The sequence below is a fragment of the Podarcis tiliguerta genome (assembly GCF_965153285.1).
Source record: "Podarcis tiliguerta genome assembly, chromosome: 8".
Taxonomy (NCBI): Eukaryota; Metazoa; Chordata; class Lepidosauria; order Squamata; family Lacertidae; genus Podarcis; species Podarcis tiliguerta.
In genome coordinates this window covers 16,169,035-16,190,268 of record NC_139541.1, presented here as the reverse complement: position 1 = coordinate 16,190,268, position 21,234 = coordinate 16,169,035, and the positions used below count along the sequence as shown (strand labels likewise).

General features: G+C 44.4%; 1 protein-coding gene and 1 long non-coding RNA gene across 30 annotated transcripts in view; one reads left to right on the top strand and one right to left on the bottom strand.

Annotated features, from left to right (window-relative positions):
* RERE (arginine-glutamic acid dipeptide repeats) overlaps positions 1–21,234 on the bottom strand; it is a 340,996-nt gene that overhangs the window by 145,402 nt on the left and 174,360 nt on the right. For all 29 annotated transcript variants that reach the window (XM_083453656.1, XM_083453669.1, XM_083453672.1 and 26 more), the window contains 3 exons: positions 9,489–9,594; positions 8,475–8,571; positions 3,110–3,214 (listed from right to left, as the gene is read on the bottom strand). In XM_083453656.1, the coding sequence (XP_083309782.1) occupies positions 3,110–3,214; positions 8,475–8,571; positions 9,489–9,594 (308 nt within the window). The remainder of the gene's footprint in view (positions 1–3,109; positions 3,215–8,474; positions 8,572–9,488; positions 9,595–21,234) is intronic.
* LOC310683997 lies at positions 97–5,435 on the top strand. The gene is made up of 3 exons (XR_014514637.1): positions 97–343; positions 1,348–1,499; positions 4,644–5,435. It is a non-coding gene; the product is annotated as an uncharacterized lncRNA (long non-coding RNA).

Here is a 21,234-nt window from a genome sequence, read left to right as displayed (position 1 = left end):
CTACAGCACGAATAACAATATGCAGAACCCTCAGAAGAAGCTGACATTTAATTACGTGCATTTCTCCAAAGCATTTTTATGTGTGTGTGTACACACACACACACACAATCCCCAGGCCATTATTTCTATGTTCAAGTCACTATCCCCTTCTTTCAAAGGACCTTGATTCAAGTTTCTTAGTCGCACTGAAATGTGACAGAATGTGGGCTGCAGCAGCAAGTGACTGATGAAAATATTCTGCTTCATTCAAAATTAGGGCCCTGATTAATGACACCACCCATACACAAACACCACCGGCCCTAATTCCAATCCTTGGAGCTCCATCTGTCAGCTGATCTCAAAAGTGATTTGCTCACTTTCAAGGTAGGCAGCCTCTTCCAAGCCATCTCAGTTTCTGGATGGTGCAGCTGCTAGCAGCTAAAATATTTGCTCTGATCACAAGACAAGCCTGTTGACACCCCCACAGCCAAACTGAGTCTGGGCTACGTCAGGGCCAGGATAGGAGTGTGGATGGTTGTGCCAAGATCCAGCCTAGAAGTGCAAATTCCAGAGGTGAGCTGTGCTAGTTTAAGCCAGAGCCAAAATCTGAGGAAGGAGAAGGCACAGTGAGAGGGAGGGAGAAAAGGGCCAGCCTCCTCCCATTTATTTGTTTGTTGATCGATCAACCAACCAACCAATCAATCAATTTGCTAGCTGGCTTTAAAAAGTACTGCATTTTCCCCAAGATGGCATGCAGCATCCGACGAAATCAAGTTTTAAAACACATGCAATATTAAAGTAATAAATACTGTAATAATTCAGTAGAAAACAATAAAATAATACCATCTGTTGGTATGTTAATCAGAGTAGACCCATAGGAAGGAATGGGAATGACTAAATTATGCACATTAATTTCAATGGGTCTACAAGTAGCGCCAGTCACAAAAAAGAGGTGCTCCTTGTTATGCCTTTCTGCACCCCACCCAAAGTCTTGCTTGTTACAGTAAGAACAAGACTAGATTAGTACAACACACCTCAGTTGGTAGAGCATGGGACTCTTAATAGACAGCTCGTTAAATATCATCACACTGCAGATACCATCCTATCAGGAGGTCCATCCTGCAAGACACTGGAGTTGGGCCTTTTGTGTGGTGGCTCCTATCCTTTCAAACTCCCTTCTACTGCATATCAGACAGAGGTCATCTCTATTATGTTTTCGGTGTCTGCTAAGGACACTCCTCTTTCATCACACCTCCTAAATGCTTTAGCCCAGTTGGTTTTTGTACTGTTGCCATTGTTTTAAATTATTTTTGGATTTAGAATTGTGCTATCTCTCGTGCTTCACACACACACACACGCAGAGAGGAGAGCTGACTCTGTGACTCCTCCAACAGGAGACATGCGCTCTTGCTCTATGAAAAGGAGCCATTTGCCATCATCTGTTGAACAGATTTTTGTCTCAGAAATGGCACAACCACCACCAAGTCTTCCAAAAGGCACAAATCACCGAGAGTGAGACGGTGAGTAATACAGCAGCCCTGATGTTCGCCCTCCCTTAACAAACTCTGCTCAGCAGTTTTTTTTGTTTTTTTTGTTTGTTTTTTTGTTAAAGCAAAGATATATAAAAGACTCAAACTTGCTCCATTTTATGTTGTGGGGTCTCTTGGGAGAGCAGCGAGCTCATCAATAACACCTCTACTCAGGCAAGGAGGGATTTTCAGATGTTGGGGGGGCCACTTTCCTTTTTAGCAAAAAATCTAATCCATTATTATAGCACAGGCTTCCTGTCTGCACCCTGGCAGGAATTTTAGTACAACATAAAGAAGAAACAAGAATCTGGCTGCTTTGGGGAGAGGAGGAGACAGCTAGATTTGCAACATGATGAGTTATCTCTCGTGAGGTTCTAGCAAAACACCAAAGAAAACCCACATACAAACTTAGCATTCACATGAGACTCTACAACTACAGAAGCTCCAGCTTCAGAAGCGCTGCCTGAAGAGGAGCTTGAAGACAATCTCTGTATGCATGCAAGCCAATGTATCAGACACAAGAATCAATCACTTGGTATCAGCTCAATAATTCAATGTGCAACTTTCCACTTTACAAATGTGGAATGGAGGTCAAAGGAGAGCTGTCCACTAAAGGACACCCACTGAGGGGCTGATATGAAAGTTCACTCTGTACCACGACTGCCACCACAGGCCATCTGAACAGTTGAGCCTCCCAAGAATATACAGGATATTATTATTTTTTGCAGAATATACAGATTCAACTGGCTGGATCGTCAATGTGGCACCTTTAAAAAGATTGATGGCACCAATACATAAACCACACAGCCCTGCTGACCCAATCCTAGCCATTATTGCAGCCACCCAGGGTGGGACTTGGCAACACCAGCACTGTCGAAACAAACGCCTGAATCAATTCTGAGTTTACGTCGCAGGATTACAAACACACACATATCAATGCCTTGAAGACTGAGAAGGCTCTGTTAGAAATATTCAGAAATCTACTATTGCGTAGCAATTAGCAGGTGCTCACCCACTTAAGAAGCTCAAGAGACTGAGCTGGAATCCAGACAACTCACTGCAGTTTTGGATCCATAGCTGGATCATCAATCAATGGAATGGGGTAGGGGGGAGAGACCCACAAGATCAATAATGGAACCTGAATGTGGGTGGGCGGCCACTGGTCAGTAAGAGAGCACATGGCTTGCATGCAAAGGCATCTCCAAATTAAAGGATCAAAGACAACAGGATAGCAAAAAACCTGCTACCAGAGTAGTCAACACCAGGCAAGTGCCTTATAAACCAAGGCCAAATGTGATTCCAGTATTAGCTAGAAGCCCCTGGTGAACAAATGTCTCTTTATAATGGGAAAAATAAACCCAGAGCATGTGCATGACCAGGCGAGGTACTGTATCAGTAAAGCACTACATTGTAAAAATATGCAGAATTATACCTACTAAGGTAAAAAGCAGAGCGCTCACCATGCCTCTGGGAGGGTAGCAAAGAACTAAACAGGAGAGCACAGCCTCTCCTGTATCCTCCACCTCAGTAAGAGACCTTGTATAGCCCTACAGAAAAGCATATGCTTCAAATTCTTAGTAGATGGAAGGCAAACAACTCACCTTGTCTCTGGATTGTAGCCCAGAATGTAGAAAAAGGAATCCACCCGGGCTTTAAATTCTCTAGCAGCAAATATGTCAGAGAAATGGGAGATATTACACTTTCCCCTGCAAGACAGAAAGAGAAAAAGGGGCATTAGACCAGGTTCTCTACATGGATGACGGCTTTTATAATTAAAGGAAAAACCAAGACTTCTTGTTGGTATTGATAAACGCAACTGGCCTGCTCCCCCCCCCCCCCCCGGTGCAGTTACCACTGAACATGGTTAAAGAACTGCAAGGCCACATGTGTCTTCTGACATACTGAACAAGCTGAATATAATCCCATATTAAGTGAAAACAATTGTGGGAAATCAGGACTGAACATATTTTCCTTCTTAAAATATTTTATCTTAGCAAGTATGATACTGGGGAGGTTTGTCTGCAGTTACTGAGACCATTTGCCTTGATTCTCAGAGATGCTTAAAATAAAAGAATATCATGATATATTTTATTAGGTTTCTAGTCCTCATGGTAGGACTCTACAACAGGAGTGGGGAACATGGGGTCCTTCTCTAGATGTTGTTGGGACTACAATTCCCATCAATCCCAGTCATCATGGTCTATGGTCAGGGATGGATTTGTAGTCCGGCAAGAACTGGAGGGTCACAAATTCCCCTTTCTGGCCCTACAGCAACAGTTCTCAAACATGGGTCACTGTGAGCCTTCCAAATTCAAGAGGAGCTATTGAAGCCTGTTCAACTGAAGATCAGTTCCTAATGGTCCTTTATGTCCAAGGATGTGGAAAAGTATTTAAAAAAACAAAGAGCAGAACTTGGGAGACCCTAGGTACACCAAATACAGAACTCTAAAAATAAAAACGACAAAATGTGGCTGAAGCTACTGAAACTCTATACAGGAACATCGGCTATTGTACCAATATCAGATACTGTCAAATTATCAATGAGCTTATTTCCAGCTATCAATGTCTACTAGTGATGATGACTATGTTCTGCCTCCACAGTCAGAGGCAGTGATGCTTCTAAATACAGCTGCTGAAAACCACAGGGAGAGTGGAGATCAGCGGCTGAGCTCAGGTCCTGTTGAAGGTTTCTCAAAGATCTCTGGTTGGCTACTGTGAGAACAGGATGCTAGAGTAGATGGGCCACTGGCCTGATCCAGCAGGCTCATCTTTTGTTCTTGTTATTTATTCAGCCTCATGCCTGGGAAAGCAGTGTCCCCAAGGATTTAGAAGAAGGGAGAAGATTCTGCCCATTCTCCTTCCTTTCGCTTTTTGCTTAGGAGCCGCCTCCAAGAACACCACCAGTAAATCCCAGCTCACTTTCAGCTGTTGGCTTAAAAGCCCTTAAGTGCTCTCGCTCTCTCACACACCTACATTAACCACATTTGCTCACATTAATCCCTTACTATTCATGCCTCTCATTTCTCTTGCCCCAGCTAAATTTAGATTTAGATGATAAGCTCCTCTCAGCAGGATATCAGGAAGATGAATGGGTGGGTAATGGTGTAACCTAAGCTACATTCTTTTGTCCCATAGAACCAGCTGCCTTCAAGTTCTTCAACTGGGGTTTCTTCCATCAGCAACAGGCAAAAAAGACTGAGGAAGAGCATAGCCACCCACCTGCCAATCATCTGGCATCATGGCGATGAACGGGGGTGCAGTCCTGTTCTCTGCCGTGTTTGGCAGGCACGCCAGTTTCCCTAGCTTAGCCAAACCAAGCAAGATTGCCCACTGAAGTAACATCACCTGACTGACATGTAGGCACGATTTAGGAAAAATGGCCTTGTGGGCTGAAATGAAACCTCTGGCAGGCTAAGAGGCTCCCCTGCCCTGCCCTGCCCTGCAGGGACCAGGGGGACAGAATAAGAGAGGCTACAAAGGTGGACACATTCTTCTTGATAAAGCACCACACATACAGAGAATGTATTATGACTCTTTTTTCTTGAAGACTCACCATGCAACTGTACTTATGGCAAATGAGTGCAGCCACACCTGAGTACTGCAGCTGCATAATACCTATTCGTTTCAATAGGGCTTTGCTCTGGAAGGCCACTTTAAGTCTCCATTCATTTCAGTGGAGCCATGAGCCATGATGGCAAAAGCGACTTCGAGGTTCGGGAGGGGTGTGACACTGAATGCCAGATGCTGGGGAGCAATAGCAGGAGATGCCCTGCTTGAGGGCTTCCCAGGAGGCACCTCACTGGCCATTGTGGGAAAGAAGATACTGGAATTCATGGACCTTTCCTCAGATCCAACAGGACTTTTCTCTTCTTTTTTAAAATGAGGCTCCCAAAATTTCTCAATAAAGAAAGGCAGGTGAAATCTCTACTTACACCATTCATTCGTTTAGAAAATGTTTCTGCTACCTTTCAGTTAAAATCCAAAAGGAAGCATAAACAACAAACAACAGTAAATACACAAACCCCAACAGAAATACTCATAAAACAAAAGCAGCAGCTATTAAAACAAAGCCATTAAATGCAGAAGAATGGATTAAAGCATCATCAAGGCAACTTATATTACAGCGGAACCTCGGGTTGCGAATGTGATCCGAGCGGGAGGCAAGTTCGCAACTCGCAGCGCTGTGCCTGTGCACGTGTGGGTCGCGATTTGGCGCTTCTGTGCATGTACGGGTGCCGAAACCCAAAGGTAACCCATTCCGGTACTTCCAGGTTCGGCGTGGTGCGCAACCTGAAATCACGTAACCTGAAGCGTCTGTAACCTGAGGTACCACTGTACACGCCGAAATGACCGAGTAAATAAAAAGGCCTGGCACCAATATGGCAACCATGTTGGAACCAGGTGAGCCTGACTGAGGAGGGCACCACAAACCAAAATGCTCTTTCCCTAGTCACCACGTGGCTAAAATCAGATGATGTGGTTGGATGTCCCAGAGGAGGGTCACAGGTGTTGACTGATGATCATCACCTTTGAAGAACGCTCAGCGCAAATAAATTAAAAAGATTTTCCTCCCACTGTTATCACCCTCCTGATAATCGTCCCTGTAACTTTGCAAGAATAAGAGCCAATGACAACACAAGAGGACTGCTGTGAAAGATCCTCAGGGAAAATTACACACATACAAACCCCTTCCTGAGCATATGAGCCGAGAATTAAATTTTCAAGCCCGGCACCATCAATCCAGCTCAGCTCACATTAGCTTGCGCTCTCCTCTCAGCATGCCAATTTCAGACTAAAAAGTCAGCTTCCTTGAGATATAAAAAGCACTCTGGTATTCTGGAGAAGATTACAGCGAGTGAGCGGAATTTGCCAGGTTTATCTTAGAAAACAACAGCTCTATAATAAGTCAAATCAAAAGGTCTGTTTCCCTCCCCTACAGCAGAGGTTACAGCTGACTTGACTTGAAGGAAGCAGCTTCAGCAAAGTGGCTTTGAACAGGGAAAATGTCTCCAGATGGCTTTACTTAAAACACCATCTGAGCATTATCAGCAGGGAGATCATTCAGTTCACGTTTTGACAATATCCATGTGCTCTTCCTGCATGCCTGAAAATGAGATGCATGATGCCAACAGCATTTTCATTTGAATTCACCACAAGCATTGACTTATTCCCCAAAGATGAATGGTTAGGTCTTTACTTGTTAAACCAACAAAGGGGGGAAAGGAGGAGAGACCAGGTCAGGGATGAAGGGAAAGACAGACCACACAAGGCATGGGTCAGCAGCATCGGAGTGGCTGTCTGGCTATTGTTGAAAGCCCAAGGAACTCTCATCTTTCTCTTTCTCTCTCTTGAAAAAAAGTGAGTTTCAAGTCCTCACGGCTCTTGGAGCAAATGACAAACCTTTTGCTACATCGTGCTTTAATATGATCATCACCGCCAAACAAGTGAGTTTTCTAGACCCACAGTTTTATACAATACTTGCTTTGATTGGGAATTTCCAAGTATACTCCCAAGGACTACTTGCCCAGAGAGACCATCTTTTTAAAAAATAAAAAAGTCTCAAACTTTTGGGGGGCTTACTCAGGCTGGATGGTTGGTTGCAGGAGGCTGGCAGAGAAAAAGAATAGGCAAGATAAACGGCAGAAGTTCAGAAAGATGGCAGCAAGTGCAACCTTCACTTTTGCTATGGACAGGTATAAATTTGGCTCCGGCTTCTTCTCCAGGTCAGGAGCTGTTCAAGTTTTAAAATCTCCTATGCAAGATCATTCCTCATAGAAAAGGAACAAAACTCTGGCCCTGCAATTCCTTCACATTAGTTCTTTCCAAGTTTACTCCACAAGACTCAATAATACAGATCAGGCCCACACATCTATCAATCGTGGGGCATGGGACACAATCAAATTCCAAATAAAAATACTGCAAATAAAGGAAGTGCACTTTCGGCATTGGCCAAGATATTGCCGTAGTTTTCCATGTAACTCTCAACAACTATTTCAGACATGAGTATTCCTAAAACAGATGATCAAGATGCATGTACGCGTGTGGGAAAAAGGTTGTCAGGATCAGACACATAAAGTTGGCAAATATCCATAAAACTAACCTATGCACATGTCAGATGCACAGCTAGCTTCTCTTAGTTTCCCTTCACACCTCAGCAGAATGCAGAAAAGCAAAGAGGAACCAGTGCTGTGGGCCTATCCAAATATAGCAATTTGTTTTTCAGCACCATGCAATCCAAGCAGTACACAGTCAAAACAATCAAACAAAACAAAAATCAAATAAAACCAAGGGACATAAGCAAGAACACGTGACGAGAAGAGAGAACAAAAATCAGAGGGCTAAATACACTAAAATAAATGGATCAAGTTAATAGTGACCCAGATCTCACTCAGTAGCACCTTAGAGACCAACTAAGTTTGTTATTGGTATGAGCTTTCGTGTGCATGCACACGAAAACTCATACCAATAACAAACTTAGCTGGTCTCTAAGATGCTACTGAATGGAATCTTTTTATTTTGTTTCAACTACGGCAGACCAATACGGCTACCTATCTGTAACCAGATCTCACTGACTGCAATAGTAACCAAGTTGTGACTAACTTGACCCATTTATTTCAGTGAGACCCTAGTTCCATTCACTTTGGCTGCAATCTGAACCACACTTACCAGGGAGTAAGCTCAAATGATTTCATTAGGACTTACTTGGATAGGATTGCTCTGTTAGTCAGACTCCAATGCAAAATCTTTAAGTCACTGTCTAAACTACCGTAGATAACAAAAATTATTAGATGTGGGCAGGGGGGGGGGGGAGGAAGATTTCATCAGGAGACTAGCAATATCCGCAATGAAAACATTTTTTTAAAAAAATAGATGGAAAGAGATTCAGAACATTCTCCTGGTTAACATTCTTGGCCTTTCTAGAGCTTGTTACAAAGTCTTCTCCGCAATGGACTCTTGACAGCTTACCTGAGGGCAGCAGCATGATAGGTGTCAACATAGTCCGAAATGAAAAGCTCTCTGTTCTTGATCACTGGGTCGGTAATAACCAGCTCACGCCCAGAATCTGTGGAAAGAAAATCACACAAGTTCAACTATGATGCCTCAAAAATATCGACATCAGCCACTCACCCCCAGGAGCAAAGGCAACCAAAGCAGAAGTTTAGAGACTCAGAAAGATATTGAGATGTAAAGCACACATTTTGAGGGGGCGGGCATAGCTCAGAAGTCAAGAATTTTCCCACCATCCCCCACCTGCAAAGGAACCCCCCCCCCCCAAAAGAGGCTGATCACCCTTTTAGGCCCATAGGCACAACTGGATTTCTGAGCAAGTGCTATGGACACTGATGGTTACTCCCCTCCACCCACAAGACACCGGGGGCGGGGGGGGGGGAGAACCACATGCATGCATATTTCACTCTTCCAAGGAATCTGGTGGGGAAATCGGATCCAACAGAATTAGTCTGAGCCTTGAAAAGTCCATAGAGCTGAAAGAGGAAGTGGGAACGAGTGCCATTCTTCGAACTTCCGCCTTCATCTCCACTGACTTCTTAACTGAGAAGAAAATAGCCACCCTCACCTTCTGGTGACCATAGGGCACCACATTGGCAATTCCTTTTCTTCTGAAAGTATACATTTCTAGCCCTCATGTGGTGAGAAATAGAATGAAGGGAGTAGGGCAGCAGGGTAGAGGGAGAGTTTTTGGAGTCAATAAGGACGTCTGTCTCAATCCAAGGCGTCTCCTCTTGCCTGCCTCCTGATGTCTCAGACAATGGTCCGAAAGCACAGTGATTCTCCTAGATTGCTAAAGCTAAGTAGGTCTCAACATGATCACTGTCCATGTGGAAGACAGTCTGAGAAGCCCAATATAAGCCGGTCTGGGCTTTCCAAAGGAATGGCAGAATGCTGCTATAATGAACAGACAGACAGAAAAAAGCATCACTGGCAGCAAGGGATGCTGACCACGTCTGGAGCTCAGCTTACCATTTTCGTTATGTCGGTCCTGAACTAAATGCTGGTACACAGAATCTGGAACTTCAGACTGGCGGTAGTACCATTTGACGTTCATGAGAAGGTGGTCCCGTTTGCTCTGAAAAGGAGCAACAAAGAACAAAGTTATGGGCAAGGGCTTTGGGTTAGCCAGCCAACACACTCCCTAAGCAGACGCACAAAGGAGCAGAAACAATTTGCAAGGAAATGAGGTTGTCTTCCCCATCAGTACAGAGAAATCAGAAGTCAAATGGTGCTAGAATTGATGCCTAAACAGCATCTCCCCACTTAAGGGGAAAGTGGCTTCTCAGACAATCAAGGCTTCAGAAAACTACTCTCATAAGCAGGGAACATTTGTACACACACCTGACATTACATTAGGGGCTTGTACCAAAAAAGCAGCAGCTTCCTAACCTTGCCTACACAGCTGGCACCTTCACTTAAGCTTCATTTGGTCCAGGAACTCTCGCCCTGGGAAATAACTTCCTTGTCATGCAAAGGAAGAATGTGAAAAACATTCCAAATTCAGATACTTCTGCATGAATGTTTTAAAAGCCAGCATCAAAATACCAAGTAACCATTTCACTTCAGACATTTTCTAGTTCTGTGCAAAGGTGCCTTGTTGCTATCACTGGCTTCAATTATCATCCTGGAGAGTTTTACACTAAAGATTCTTCATTGGGTTAACACTGAGGACTACTCCCCATCTACAAAACCAAACCAAATCAAGAGTGTCTTGGGGCGTCCTGAAATTTAACAAATTAAATCACGCCTTTCTATTGCTCTAGAATATGTAAAAGGAAACATAAAGCACCGCAGTGAAGTTAAGTAGGGATGGGGAACCTCCTGCTGCCCTTTGCAATCTCCCCAGATGGACAATAGAGTCTATGCGTAGAAACTGCCCAGTGTACAAAAGTAACATTCATTTTTGTTGCTCAAGGCTTAATCAGGGATCCCCAAACTGTTGTCCACGGACAGTGGTCTGCAACTTGCATTCAGGTAGTCTGCTGCATTTCTCTGGATTTGTGGTTGAAGAGAGGTAATGGCAAATCCATCACTTTAAATATTCGTGTAGATTTTTGATTGTATTTTTTATGGCTTCCTCTATTTCTTCTATTGTATTTTATTGTGTTTCAGTTTAAATTTAGTAAAATGCAGCATATAAGAAATAAGAATCAAACAGCCTGTAACACAGCATGTTACAATTAGTACAACAGGTAGAAAGATAATTAAGTAGTTGGCAAAGACACTCAGCCAATTTTCAAGTGATCCTTTGGGGGGGGGGGGCTGATTTTGAGAACCACTGACTTAGATAAAACTCCATGTGCAGTACCACAAAACATCCAGCCAGTGGCAGCATTGTGTCAAGTAAGACTCCTAGAGCGTGGCTGAAGCACATGTACCTGGTATCCTGTCCTTTAAAAGCAGTTCAAACCGCAAAAAAAGAAAAGGGAAAAAAACGTTTGCTGCACAAGCTTGAGAAATAAATCAGCACTTCAAAGGTTTAAGCAAACATGAAGATAACTGCAGTCAAAGCAGAGCGCTTGGGAGGGACTGTAGCTCAGTGGCAGAACACCTGCTCTGCAGGCAGAAGGCTTCAATCCCTCTGTTTAAAAGGATCTCAACTAGCCCTGCTGGGGAAAACCTTTGCCTGATAGGCTGCAGAGCCAGTGTCAATGAAAATAGGCTGGGAGTGGATGGACCAATAATCACATTAAGTGGGAGGGACTATAGATCAGTGCAGTGGTGGCTTGTGCGGGGTGCAAGACAGGGAGCCCAATGATAGGTGGAGCCAGAGGCAAGGACAGGTGGGCGCAGCTAGTTCTATTTTTTGTCTCCCACCTCCTCCCTGCTGGAGGAGGGAAACACCAGAGACTCCGGAGAAGGAAACTGACAGGCAGCCTTGTAAGTAAGAAGACAAGCAGATGAGGGCTGGCTGGAAGCAGACTGAGGTTGGTGAGGCAGCGCCACTTTCACCCCAATGGACCAGCCACAGCTGAATCAATGGCTGAGCATGTGCTCTGTATGCTGAAAGTTCCCAAATTCAGGGTTGCCTCCAATCTTAGTCCAACTTGAGAGATGAAATAAATGGGCATGGCCAACCGAATGCAACCTTGTACAGTGGAACCTCAGTTTTCGAGAGTCTTGGAAGCTGAACATTTCGGAAGCCAAAAACCCAGAAGTAATTGCTTCCATTTTTCAACGCAACTCAGAAGTCAAATAGCTTCCACTGCGTGGTTTTCTTTTTTCTCAATGGATTTTGCCAACCGCCCATTGCTCCTCGGCTTTCAAACATTTCGGAAGTCGAACGGTCTTCCGGAACAGATTATGTTTGAAAACTGAGGTTCCACTATATTCAGTTGCAAACCTGAGTCCCCCAGAATGCAAACCTCAGGCTATTCCTGGAGCCTCTGCACAGAGACTCATCTGCAGAGCTCAAGGCATAGGCAGGTGTATAGGAGACAAGTAGTTTTTTGCAGATATTTGGTGCCCAAGCTGTTAAGCACTTTAAACTTAAGCACCCTGAACACAATCTACAACCAAGGGCAGCCGGCAAGGCAATTGCCAACTCATGGGTACTCCTGCCACCAAAGCCACTTGGGCCTGTAGTGACAACCATGATTCAAGGAGAGCCTTTAAACTACATAACAATGTCTTCAGGAGAAGTGCAACCCTGTCCAGAATAGGCTATTGCACAACATTGGATCTAAAGCAAGAAGAGCCACAGGACAATGGTAAAGCACCTGGCTTTGTATCCAGAAGGCTCTCAGAATCTCTGAGTACAGCTGGGGGAAGAGGACCCCATCTGAAATTCAGTGTAGACAATACTGAGCTAGATAGACACAACACTGGTCAAAAAGACTTTCATGTTGCTGCCACAACACACACAGACTCAAGACCCACAAAGGCCCATGACGCAAAAATTGTATGTGCTCATTTATATGTACAGATCCAAATTTAGGTTGCTGAAGAAACAAAGATGGCAGGTGCCTGGGACACCATGTTCTGCAACATGCCCAGGAGTTATGTAAACCAGATATGCAGAACTTTTGGCCCTCCAGACGTTGCTGAACAAAAGTTCCTATGAGTTCTATCAAGCATAGCCCACGGCCAGGAATCATGCGAGTTGTAATTCAGCAACATCTGGAGAACCAAAGGTTCCCTACAGCCGCTGTAAACAAAGGAAAACATTAAAAGAGGTGGGCGGGCAGGTGATTCAGGGCCCAGCATGAAATACCTGGGACCCCAAACCCACAAGTTATCCACTAGCAATATCCCTGGGTTGCAGTTTCAGTATTTGCGAAGCTCTACCTACAATGTTTGTATGCAAACATCTGTGAACATGAATACAATAGATTTCAAAACACATGGGCCCTTGCTGGCAATTTTGGGGGAGATGAAAAAGGAAAAGTGCTGTTACCCCTCTCCAAGCAAAACCCTTGTTTGATGTAAGGCCCAGTTCTGACTGCTTGCCCACCTGCCTCCTCTCAGTGTGCCCATCTCATTTCCTTGCATCATTACCTGAAACAAAAGAGAAGCTGGCAGCCGAATCAAGACAGGAACAGCTGGAGTTCAGGGATCTGGAATATGATTGGAACTACAGCCTGGGGAGAAGGGGAAGGAGGGTGCCCTTTTCTTTCAAGCACGTATAACCCACACAGTATTCATTTTGGCTGTGCTTTTATCAACTCAGAAGCCAGAGTATTTGGCTTCCCTCTGAGCGCCTGCGGCAGAGCCGGCTGAATCTCTGTGTGCCCTGGACAATACCTACTGATGCTCATCTACCTGCAGGGCTTTATCCCACAGGCTCACTGCTTGCTCTCCTTCTGCTGGGGCTTTTTGTTCATTTGTAGCATCCCAGCCTCTGCATTTAGTGGGCCTGCAACTTGTGCTTCCGCTTTCCGTTTATCTCAGCTCATCCGTATCAAGATGGAAAGATGGGTGACAGAATGTACTGTTGCGGAAAGACACGAACAAACTGCAACCCCCAAAATCTACCACCATCTGTCATTTGAAGACACTTTAGCCATGGTGAGCTGAACTAGGACATTTTTAGGGTACCAAATACAGAGAAAGAACAAATGATTACCATAAACAGCTGCAATTTAAATGAGGAACACTGTCTTACTTAGCATCCTCTCTGCTTTCTGGAGATTACAGAAGGCATCACACTCACACACTTTCAAGCATCTTTTCGAAGCCATAAGGTCTGGGAAGGAACTTTTTCTTTTCAAAATGAAAGCCAGGATTTTCAGGAATCTGCATTCTGTATCCCTTAATAATATCCTGTGCCTTTTTCGCACTGCTGTTGAATCACAGCACTCATGCTGCCTTAAATACTGACTTGTCTCCCCTATTAACTTTTCTTCCTTACTGTGTATTATCAAGGGGAAACACTGCTCAGACAGCTTTAGAAAATGAATAATTTGATGTGATTTTTTTTAAAAAATAAACATTATTTAGAGGTCACTTTGGGGGACATACAGCCCATTATGGCTTCATCAGGGCTCCTCTCCTTGAAAAACCAACAGGGTAAGTGGAAGAGAGGGGCCTCTCAAAGTTATAGGAAGTGCTGGACTGAGTTTGCCTGGCTGTGACAACCTGTGCAACAACAACAACAAGCAAAGTAGTTCCGTTTCCTCCAACATTTCATTCTGCAGGATGTTCGAACCCAGCCTCTCTGCAGAACAAGCACAGAGAGAAAGCGTTTGACCTAACAAGCTACCATTTATAGCGGCTTCAAATTTATAGACCCCAAGCCTCAAAAAACAGAGGGGTCAGCGTTTGTTCCACTGTGCTGACTCGCTGCCTTTGGCGCTTTACATCATCCTCTGCACCAACATGGCAGGAGGTTGTGCTTTTGCGGGGTTTTTTGTGTGTTTTTTTACACCCACACTTAGAAAGGCAGCACATGAAAACCTCCTTTGCTGTTTACAACAGAAGCGCAAAATAACCAGTTACATTTAAATCCCCCGACAGATGATGCAACTGAAAAATGTGCTGACGCGCTAAATTTGCCACAATCTGCTCTCGGCTGATATCAGAGAAGCATTTCTCTTGCAAATCACAGCTCCCCTTTAAGGTATCATGTCCTGGTGATTGCTTCTTTTGTGTCCAATTAATTTAAAAGGCTTAACCATGGAAATCAGGCTGAGAATGTTCCTCTAGCACAGCAACAGTCTCTCTCTCTCTCTCTGTTTGTAGAAACCAAATCTTACTAAAAATACCGGCATCTTACACTACGTTATGTTTTACAATATTGCTATTCTCTCTTATCCTATAAGAGAATTGTTAATGTTGCGGCTTACTGGGCCTGCTTATAGGATTCTGTCTTTTTTTCTTTCTTTCTTTTTTGTATATTATAGTTTTCCCTGTTTTTGTTCCCCACTCAGGGATTGAAAATATTCAGTGAAGAGCAGGCTGTAAATACTGCAAATAAATAAATAAGAAGGTGATGGACTCCAATCTCACTGCAAGGCAACTCTCCCCCGACTTCCCCCCACCACACACATCAACCAAGATTTCCACTGGTTGCTGAAAAGGGGGACGATGGCTTAATTTCACCCCATTAATGCTGCTGTATGTAGAACCAGACTGCCATCTGTAGCTCTTTCTTACTCCAGCAAGTGGGCTTCCATGGGGCTATGGAAGTCAGAGAAGATGGCCACCAGCTTCCACACACAAAAGGTGTGAGGAACCTTTGGTCCTCCTGATATTGCTAATCCCATCACCCCCAGCAAGCACGACCAATAGTCCGGGGTGATGGGAACTGTAGTTCAGCAACAATGAGAGAGTCAAAGCCCAAACCTGCTGCATTGTACAGCTCCCCCCAGCACAGGAACAAAGGAAGCTAAATTAATACTTGCTTTGACTTCTGTACTACTTGGACTGGCTGGCTGGTGGTTCTCAGGGATCTTGGGCTGAGGGTCCTTCTGATCGTCAGGTACTTGAGCCTTTGAACTGGAGATGCCATGGGTTGAAGTGGGACCTTTTACATGCAAAGGAAGGGGCCGAAACACTGAGCTATGGACCTGGCCACAACCAATGGGCCTTAGCTCCTGTTGGGAAACTGAATCACACTTCTTTTTTTAAAAAAAATGATGGCATCTGGAGCAAAGCCTTGATGACTTATCTTAAAGCCAGAGGGGTGGGGTAGGGTGCCCCCATGGGAGCAGGTGTAGCAATCATACCTCCCCCAGATTCCTGCTAGAAAGCATGGACTCTTACTGCACCCCAGAACTCTAAATTTCCCTGCGCATGTCAGTGTGACATGCTCTGTGCAGCACCTCCAACAGAACAACTCTCAAAGGCAGCCAAGCTACCTCTTTCGGCTCCTGTCCTCTTAACCTAAACCAACACAAAGACTGCAACCTTTAAACCTGTTAGTGTTATCTAATGACTGTTCCATCTACAAGAGCTTTTCTAATAGAAACAGGCCACGATGGCTTATCTCTGTGCACAAGCCAGCCCTCAAAGAACCGCCAGCTTGATTGAGCGCAGTAATGGAAGGCAGGAAATGAGAAGGCTTGGTTAAGCCGCGGATAATCGATCAGTGTATTCAGCGGAGTGTGAGCTGAGCCAGGGAATAAGCAGCTCGGGGTATCCAATACTGTGCCTTCCAGTACAGAAAAGTCCCATTTCTGTGATCTATGCAGGAGAAAGAATAATTTATTGACACAACAATATAGGATTCCCCCCTCCTCACCCCCTGCAACATACATATGCCAAAAATGTCTTGCTTTTCACATTTGTTATTCTTTACAGTGCAGAAAGAAAAATCTTTCACGCCTCCCATCCTCTGAAAGCTGAATGACAAAGCTGGGTAGTGGCTTGTGTTGTTCCAAACAACTCATGAACCTGGAAATTAATTCACAGCCCCGTTTGTCAATTCTTTCAAATGTAAGGAAAGTGTTCTCTTTGCCTTCCGAAGTCCAGTATTTTTGCACTGTGTATGTGGAGTGTCCCATTTTTTATGTGTGCAACTGTGATTCTCCTGTCAACAGCTGGAATAAAACAGGTGAAATCTCAGAATCAAGCTTAAGGTTTTAAGCTATTGCCAATTTATACACGCTGGCAAAGTAAACAATCTGGAGACCCGGGGTGGGGGTGGGGTGCTCATCTTGTTAGAATTTGAAGGACAAGCAACTCACCACTGGAGAAGACAGAAAGGCAAGGCTCAGCTTAGAGGGGGAGAAGGATTTTCTCTCATTTTTATTTTTACAATAGGGGTGGGGAGGCACCCCCAATGTGGTGTAGTGGTTAAGAGTGGTAGCCTTGTAATCTGGGGAACTGGGTTCGCGTCTCCACTCCTCCACATGCAGCTGCTGGGTGACCTTGGGCTAGTCACACTTCTTTGAAGTCTCTCAGCCCCACTCACCTCACAGAGTGTTTGTTGTGGGGGAGGAAGGGAAAGGAGAATGTTAGCCGCTTTGAGACTCCTTAAAGGGAGTGAAAGGCGGGATATCAAATCCAAATCCAAACCTGTATCTTCCTGAATATCTCCAGTTTTTCCTCCAGGCCTTCACATTTCTACTCAGGAATGGGTCAAGGATAGCCTTGGCCGTCGCAAGGAACCCAGAGGAGAAGCAGCTATATGCTGTGACAGTAAAGAAGGAGCCAGATCAAAATGAGACCTCTAGGTGCTGCTCCTTTCAAAAGATGCTCATCAAGAAGACATCCTATGCCCAAAAACCTAGTGTTGGAAGAAGTAGTTTTATTTTACATTTTGTGCATTAAAAAAAAAATGTTTAACACAGGCAGCATTAGAAAGAGGCATCAATGTAAGATAGTGGTAGCTGGCACCTATTGGGACTGGTGGGTTGGAAAACAGGGAGGCCAACAGCAGGTGGCGCCAGAGCCAATGACTGGGAAAACCGACTCATTCCATTTTGACACCATCCCACTCCTTGTTTATTTCCTCAGAAGCAACACAAAAGAATTAAGAGGAGGAGGAAGCTGATAGCCAGAGCTACCCATTGATTAGACTACAGTAATTGTAAGTAAGAAGTCAGGCAGGTTGGGGGGGGGGGCATGCTAAGGGCAGAATGAGGCTGGTAGGGCAGTGTCTCATTTGCTCTAATGAACCAGCCTCCACTGAACAAGAGTCCCCTTCCTAAGGTAAGAATTCAGAGCCACTACCAAATCTGTTTATAGATGGCCGTAAAAATTTACTGTTAAAGAGCCTACTAATCCTTTTCATGTCTGCAGCTTGAAATCTATTAAGATAATATTGGAAAACAGCCACTAAAGCAGATAGCTTTTTTGGAAAAACTAACAAAGCATCTTAGACCACTATTTCAAAACGATTTTGAAATAATATGTTTATTCAATACACAGGAAAGGATAAAGTTATCTTCTCACCACCAGCTATCCCCCGCTCACTCTGGGGCAATCTGGTAAGACAGAGAGTAAAGACACTAAATGGGTATAGTCAACTCTAAACTATTACCCAAGCCTGCCAGATATTTGACTGTGCATGGAAGGATTTGGGGGGATGGAGTACACAGAGGCTGTTTTCAGAAACAAAAATGTTTTTAGAAATGAATTCAGAGCCACACAATGTTGCATGCAACAAAGCTCAGACCTGCAAAGGCAGAAGGCGTGATGCCAAAAGCAAACAGAAGCAGTCTTCCAGTTTGCTTAAAACAAGAGCAATTTATTTCCCTATATGTTCCTTTTCGGCTTCGCTGAACTGAAAATTCAGAACACCTCTGTGCTCAGAGAAATGGGGTGGGGATATATACTTCTTTCTAAAGTGCACTGTTATTTTTATATTGCAAAGAAAGTATTTTACCTTCATCACGGGAAAGTGTGTGTGCGTGTGTGTGTGTGTTTGTGTGTGTACGCGCGCTCACAGAAATAAATAATAAACACTATCATAAACCATTTCACAAAAGGTCACAGGCCACTGCTTACTATCTCTCAATTAATCCCACTGAGGCATCTTTCCGCTCTGTTTCTTGCTTTATGTTCTTTGAATTTCGCTCTGTAACACCTGATGTCAGATAAGCCAAGCAGAAGCATTCATTGCTAGCAGCCTCTCCTTTTTGCTTATAGGTGGCATGCTACAAGGGTAAGGGGCACAGATTGTGTTCCTTAAACCATATTTCAGTCTTACACATTTTTGTTTTGGTGCTAGACCACTGCTCCTCTCACTGCAGACCAGTAGTTCCCAAACTGTGACACAGAACTGAGAATATATCCTTGACATAAATGAATGATCCCTGTTGGAAAGGGTAGTTCAATGGCAAAAGCATCTGCTTTGCATGCTGAAGGCCCTAGGTTCAATTCACAGCAACTCCATGTAGGGCTGGGAATATTCCCCCATCGGAAAACCTGGAGAGCTGAGGCCAGTCGGACAAACCTGAGCTAGATGGACCAATGGTCTGACCAGCTATAAGGATGTTTCTTATGAGTTCAAACACGCACAACAGAGGCTGCCGCCCACTGCACTTCTGGCCAGTTTACTGCTCTGTTCTTGTCTCCTTCCAGTCAGCTTACTTTGGAGAATAGATAACTATTTGATCTATGCACTAGGGGCAACTAATCACGGGTGGTGCATCCCATTTCGCTGCTTGAGGAGAAACAGGAAGTGTTGCTTTGCTGTGCCGCCGCCACTCCCATCACCACTACCTGCCACTGCCGCCCACTCTGCCACTGCTGTGTGCCCTGCCAGGAGGCGCTGATTTCAGGTAAGATCACACCAATTTTGGGTGGGAGTGGTGAATCCAGCCCACGGATGGTCCAGGAATCAGCGTGTTCTTACATGAGTAGAATGTGTCCTTTTATTTAAAATGCATCTCTGGGTTATTTGTGGGGCCAGCCTGGTGTTTTTACATGAGTAGAATGTGTGCTTTTATTTAAAATGCATCTCTGGGTTATTTGTGAGGCATTGGAATTCGTTCATTTCCCCCCCAAAATATAGTCTGCCCCCCCACAAGGTCTGAGGGTCAGTGGACCAGCCCCCTGCTGAAAAGGTTTGCTGACCCCTGCCCTGTTAGGAATCCTTTGACCAACAGTTGAACTGGATGATTCCCGACACCCACCCACCCCAGTTCTAGTATGATGAGAGAAAAACTTTCTCCCCTTCAATATATGCATACACACACAAATAATAATAATAATAATAATAATAATAATAATAATAATTATTATTATTATTATTATTATTATTATTATTATTATTATTATTATTATTATTTATACCCTGCCTATCTGGCTGGGTTTCCCCAGCCACTCTGGGTGGCTTCCAACAAAATATTAAAATACAATAGTCCATTTAACATTAAAAGCTTCCCTAATCAGGGATGCCTTCAGATGTCTTCTAAAAGTCTGGTAGTTGTTTCTCTCTTTGACATCTGCTGTGAGGGCATTCCACAGGGCAGTTGCCACCACCGAGAAGGCCCTCTGCCTGGTTCCCTGTAACTTGGCTTCTTGCAACGAGGGAACTGCCAGAAGGCCCTCGGCACTGGACCTCAGTATCCAGGCAGAACGATGGGGGAAGAGACGCTCCTTCAGACGCTCCTTTCCATTTGCTTTAAACTCCTTTAAGTTTCACTGCTAAACTTCATAATTCACTCTTCATGCACAATTAAAGAGAAACTCCAGAGAAACGGTTTCCCAGACACCTGGCATTTCAGGCACTGGCACTTGCAAAACGTATGCTTATGTAAACATACTTTGTGTACTGTAGACACACATACACAGAAAGAAATCCCTGCACCAGATCATCCAGCCCAACAGGATCAAAACTGGAAGGCAAAGCCAACCCTGCTCACCCACCTGCAGTGAGGAAAAGGGGTTTGCAATAGCAAAAGCCCACCTGCCAGATCATTACTCAACCAGCAGCAACAAGCCTCCAGGAGGGTTCCTAGCAGCTTGTCACTTCCCATGCTCTGAGCCAAGTGCTCCAGAGGAAGAAACCATACAGAGTAAAGGTTTATCAAGAATTGAGATGGTGCGGTTGCGGGTGGCAGGAAGCCCCTTACAGCCTAAAGGGCAAAGGACTGCAGCTAAGCAGCAGAGCTCAAGTTTGCAGACAGTCCAAGGTTCAATCAATGGCAACTCTAGGCAAGGCTGCTGCCAGTCAGTGTAGACGGTACTGACGGTACTGAACAAGATGGACTAACAAACTGACCCAGATTAAGGTCAGTTCCTTCATCAATAAGCAAGGCATCAGGCTGTAGTCTAGGCTAATCCTACTCTGGGTAGGCTCTTTTAAATTAATGGACGTGCCTAACTTAGGTCCGTTAATTTTAATAGGTCTGTTCTTAGAGGAGTAGCATTGGATACAGCCCACCTTGTTTGAGGAATTTGTGCTGGATGCTAACTGCTACTGGGCCACATTCAAGGTTCTGATACTAACTTAAAAGGCCCTATACACCTTAGTAGTGGGTTACTTGAGAGGCTGCCTTATCCCTTAGAGACCGAGTAGGTCACTATGTCCTTTGGCAGTTTCTCAAAGTCCCTAAAATATCAGAAGCCCACTCTTTCAGTGGAGCTGCCCCTATATTGTGAGAGAGCATCTGCCCCTGTAGAACAGATATGACAGGCACCCACTCTCTGTCCTTTCAAGAAACAACTAACTGGGTGAAAAGCTGCATTTTTACAAAAAAATAAATACAAAATGAAACTGTTTTTCTACTTTTTCAGGTGTTTTTATGCTTTCATAGAATTGTAGAGTAGGAACCCTGAGGATCATCTAGCTCAGCCCCCTGCAATAGCTGTCCCGTACAGAGAT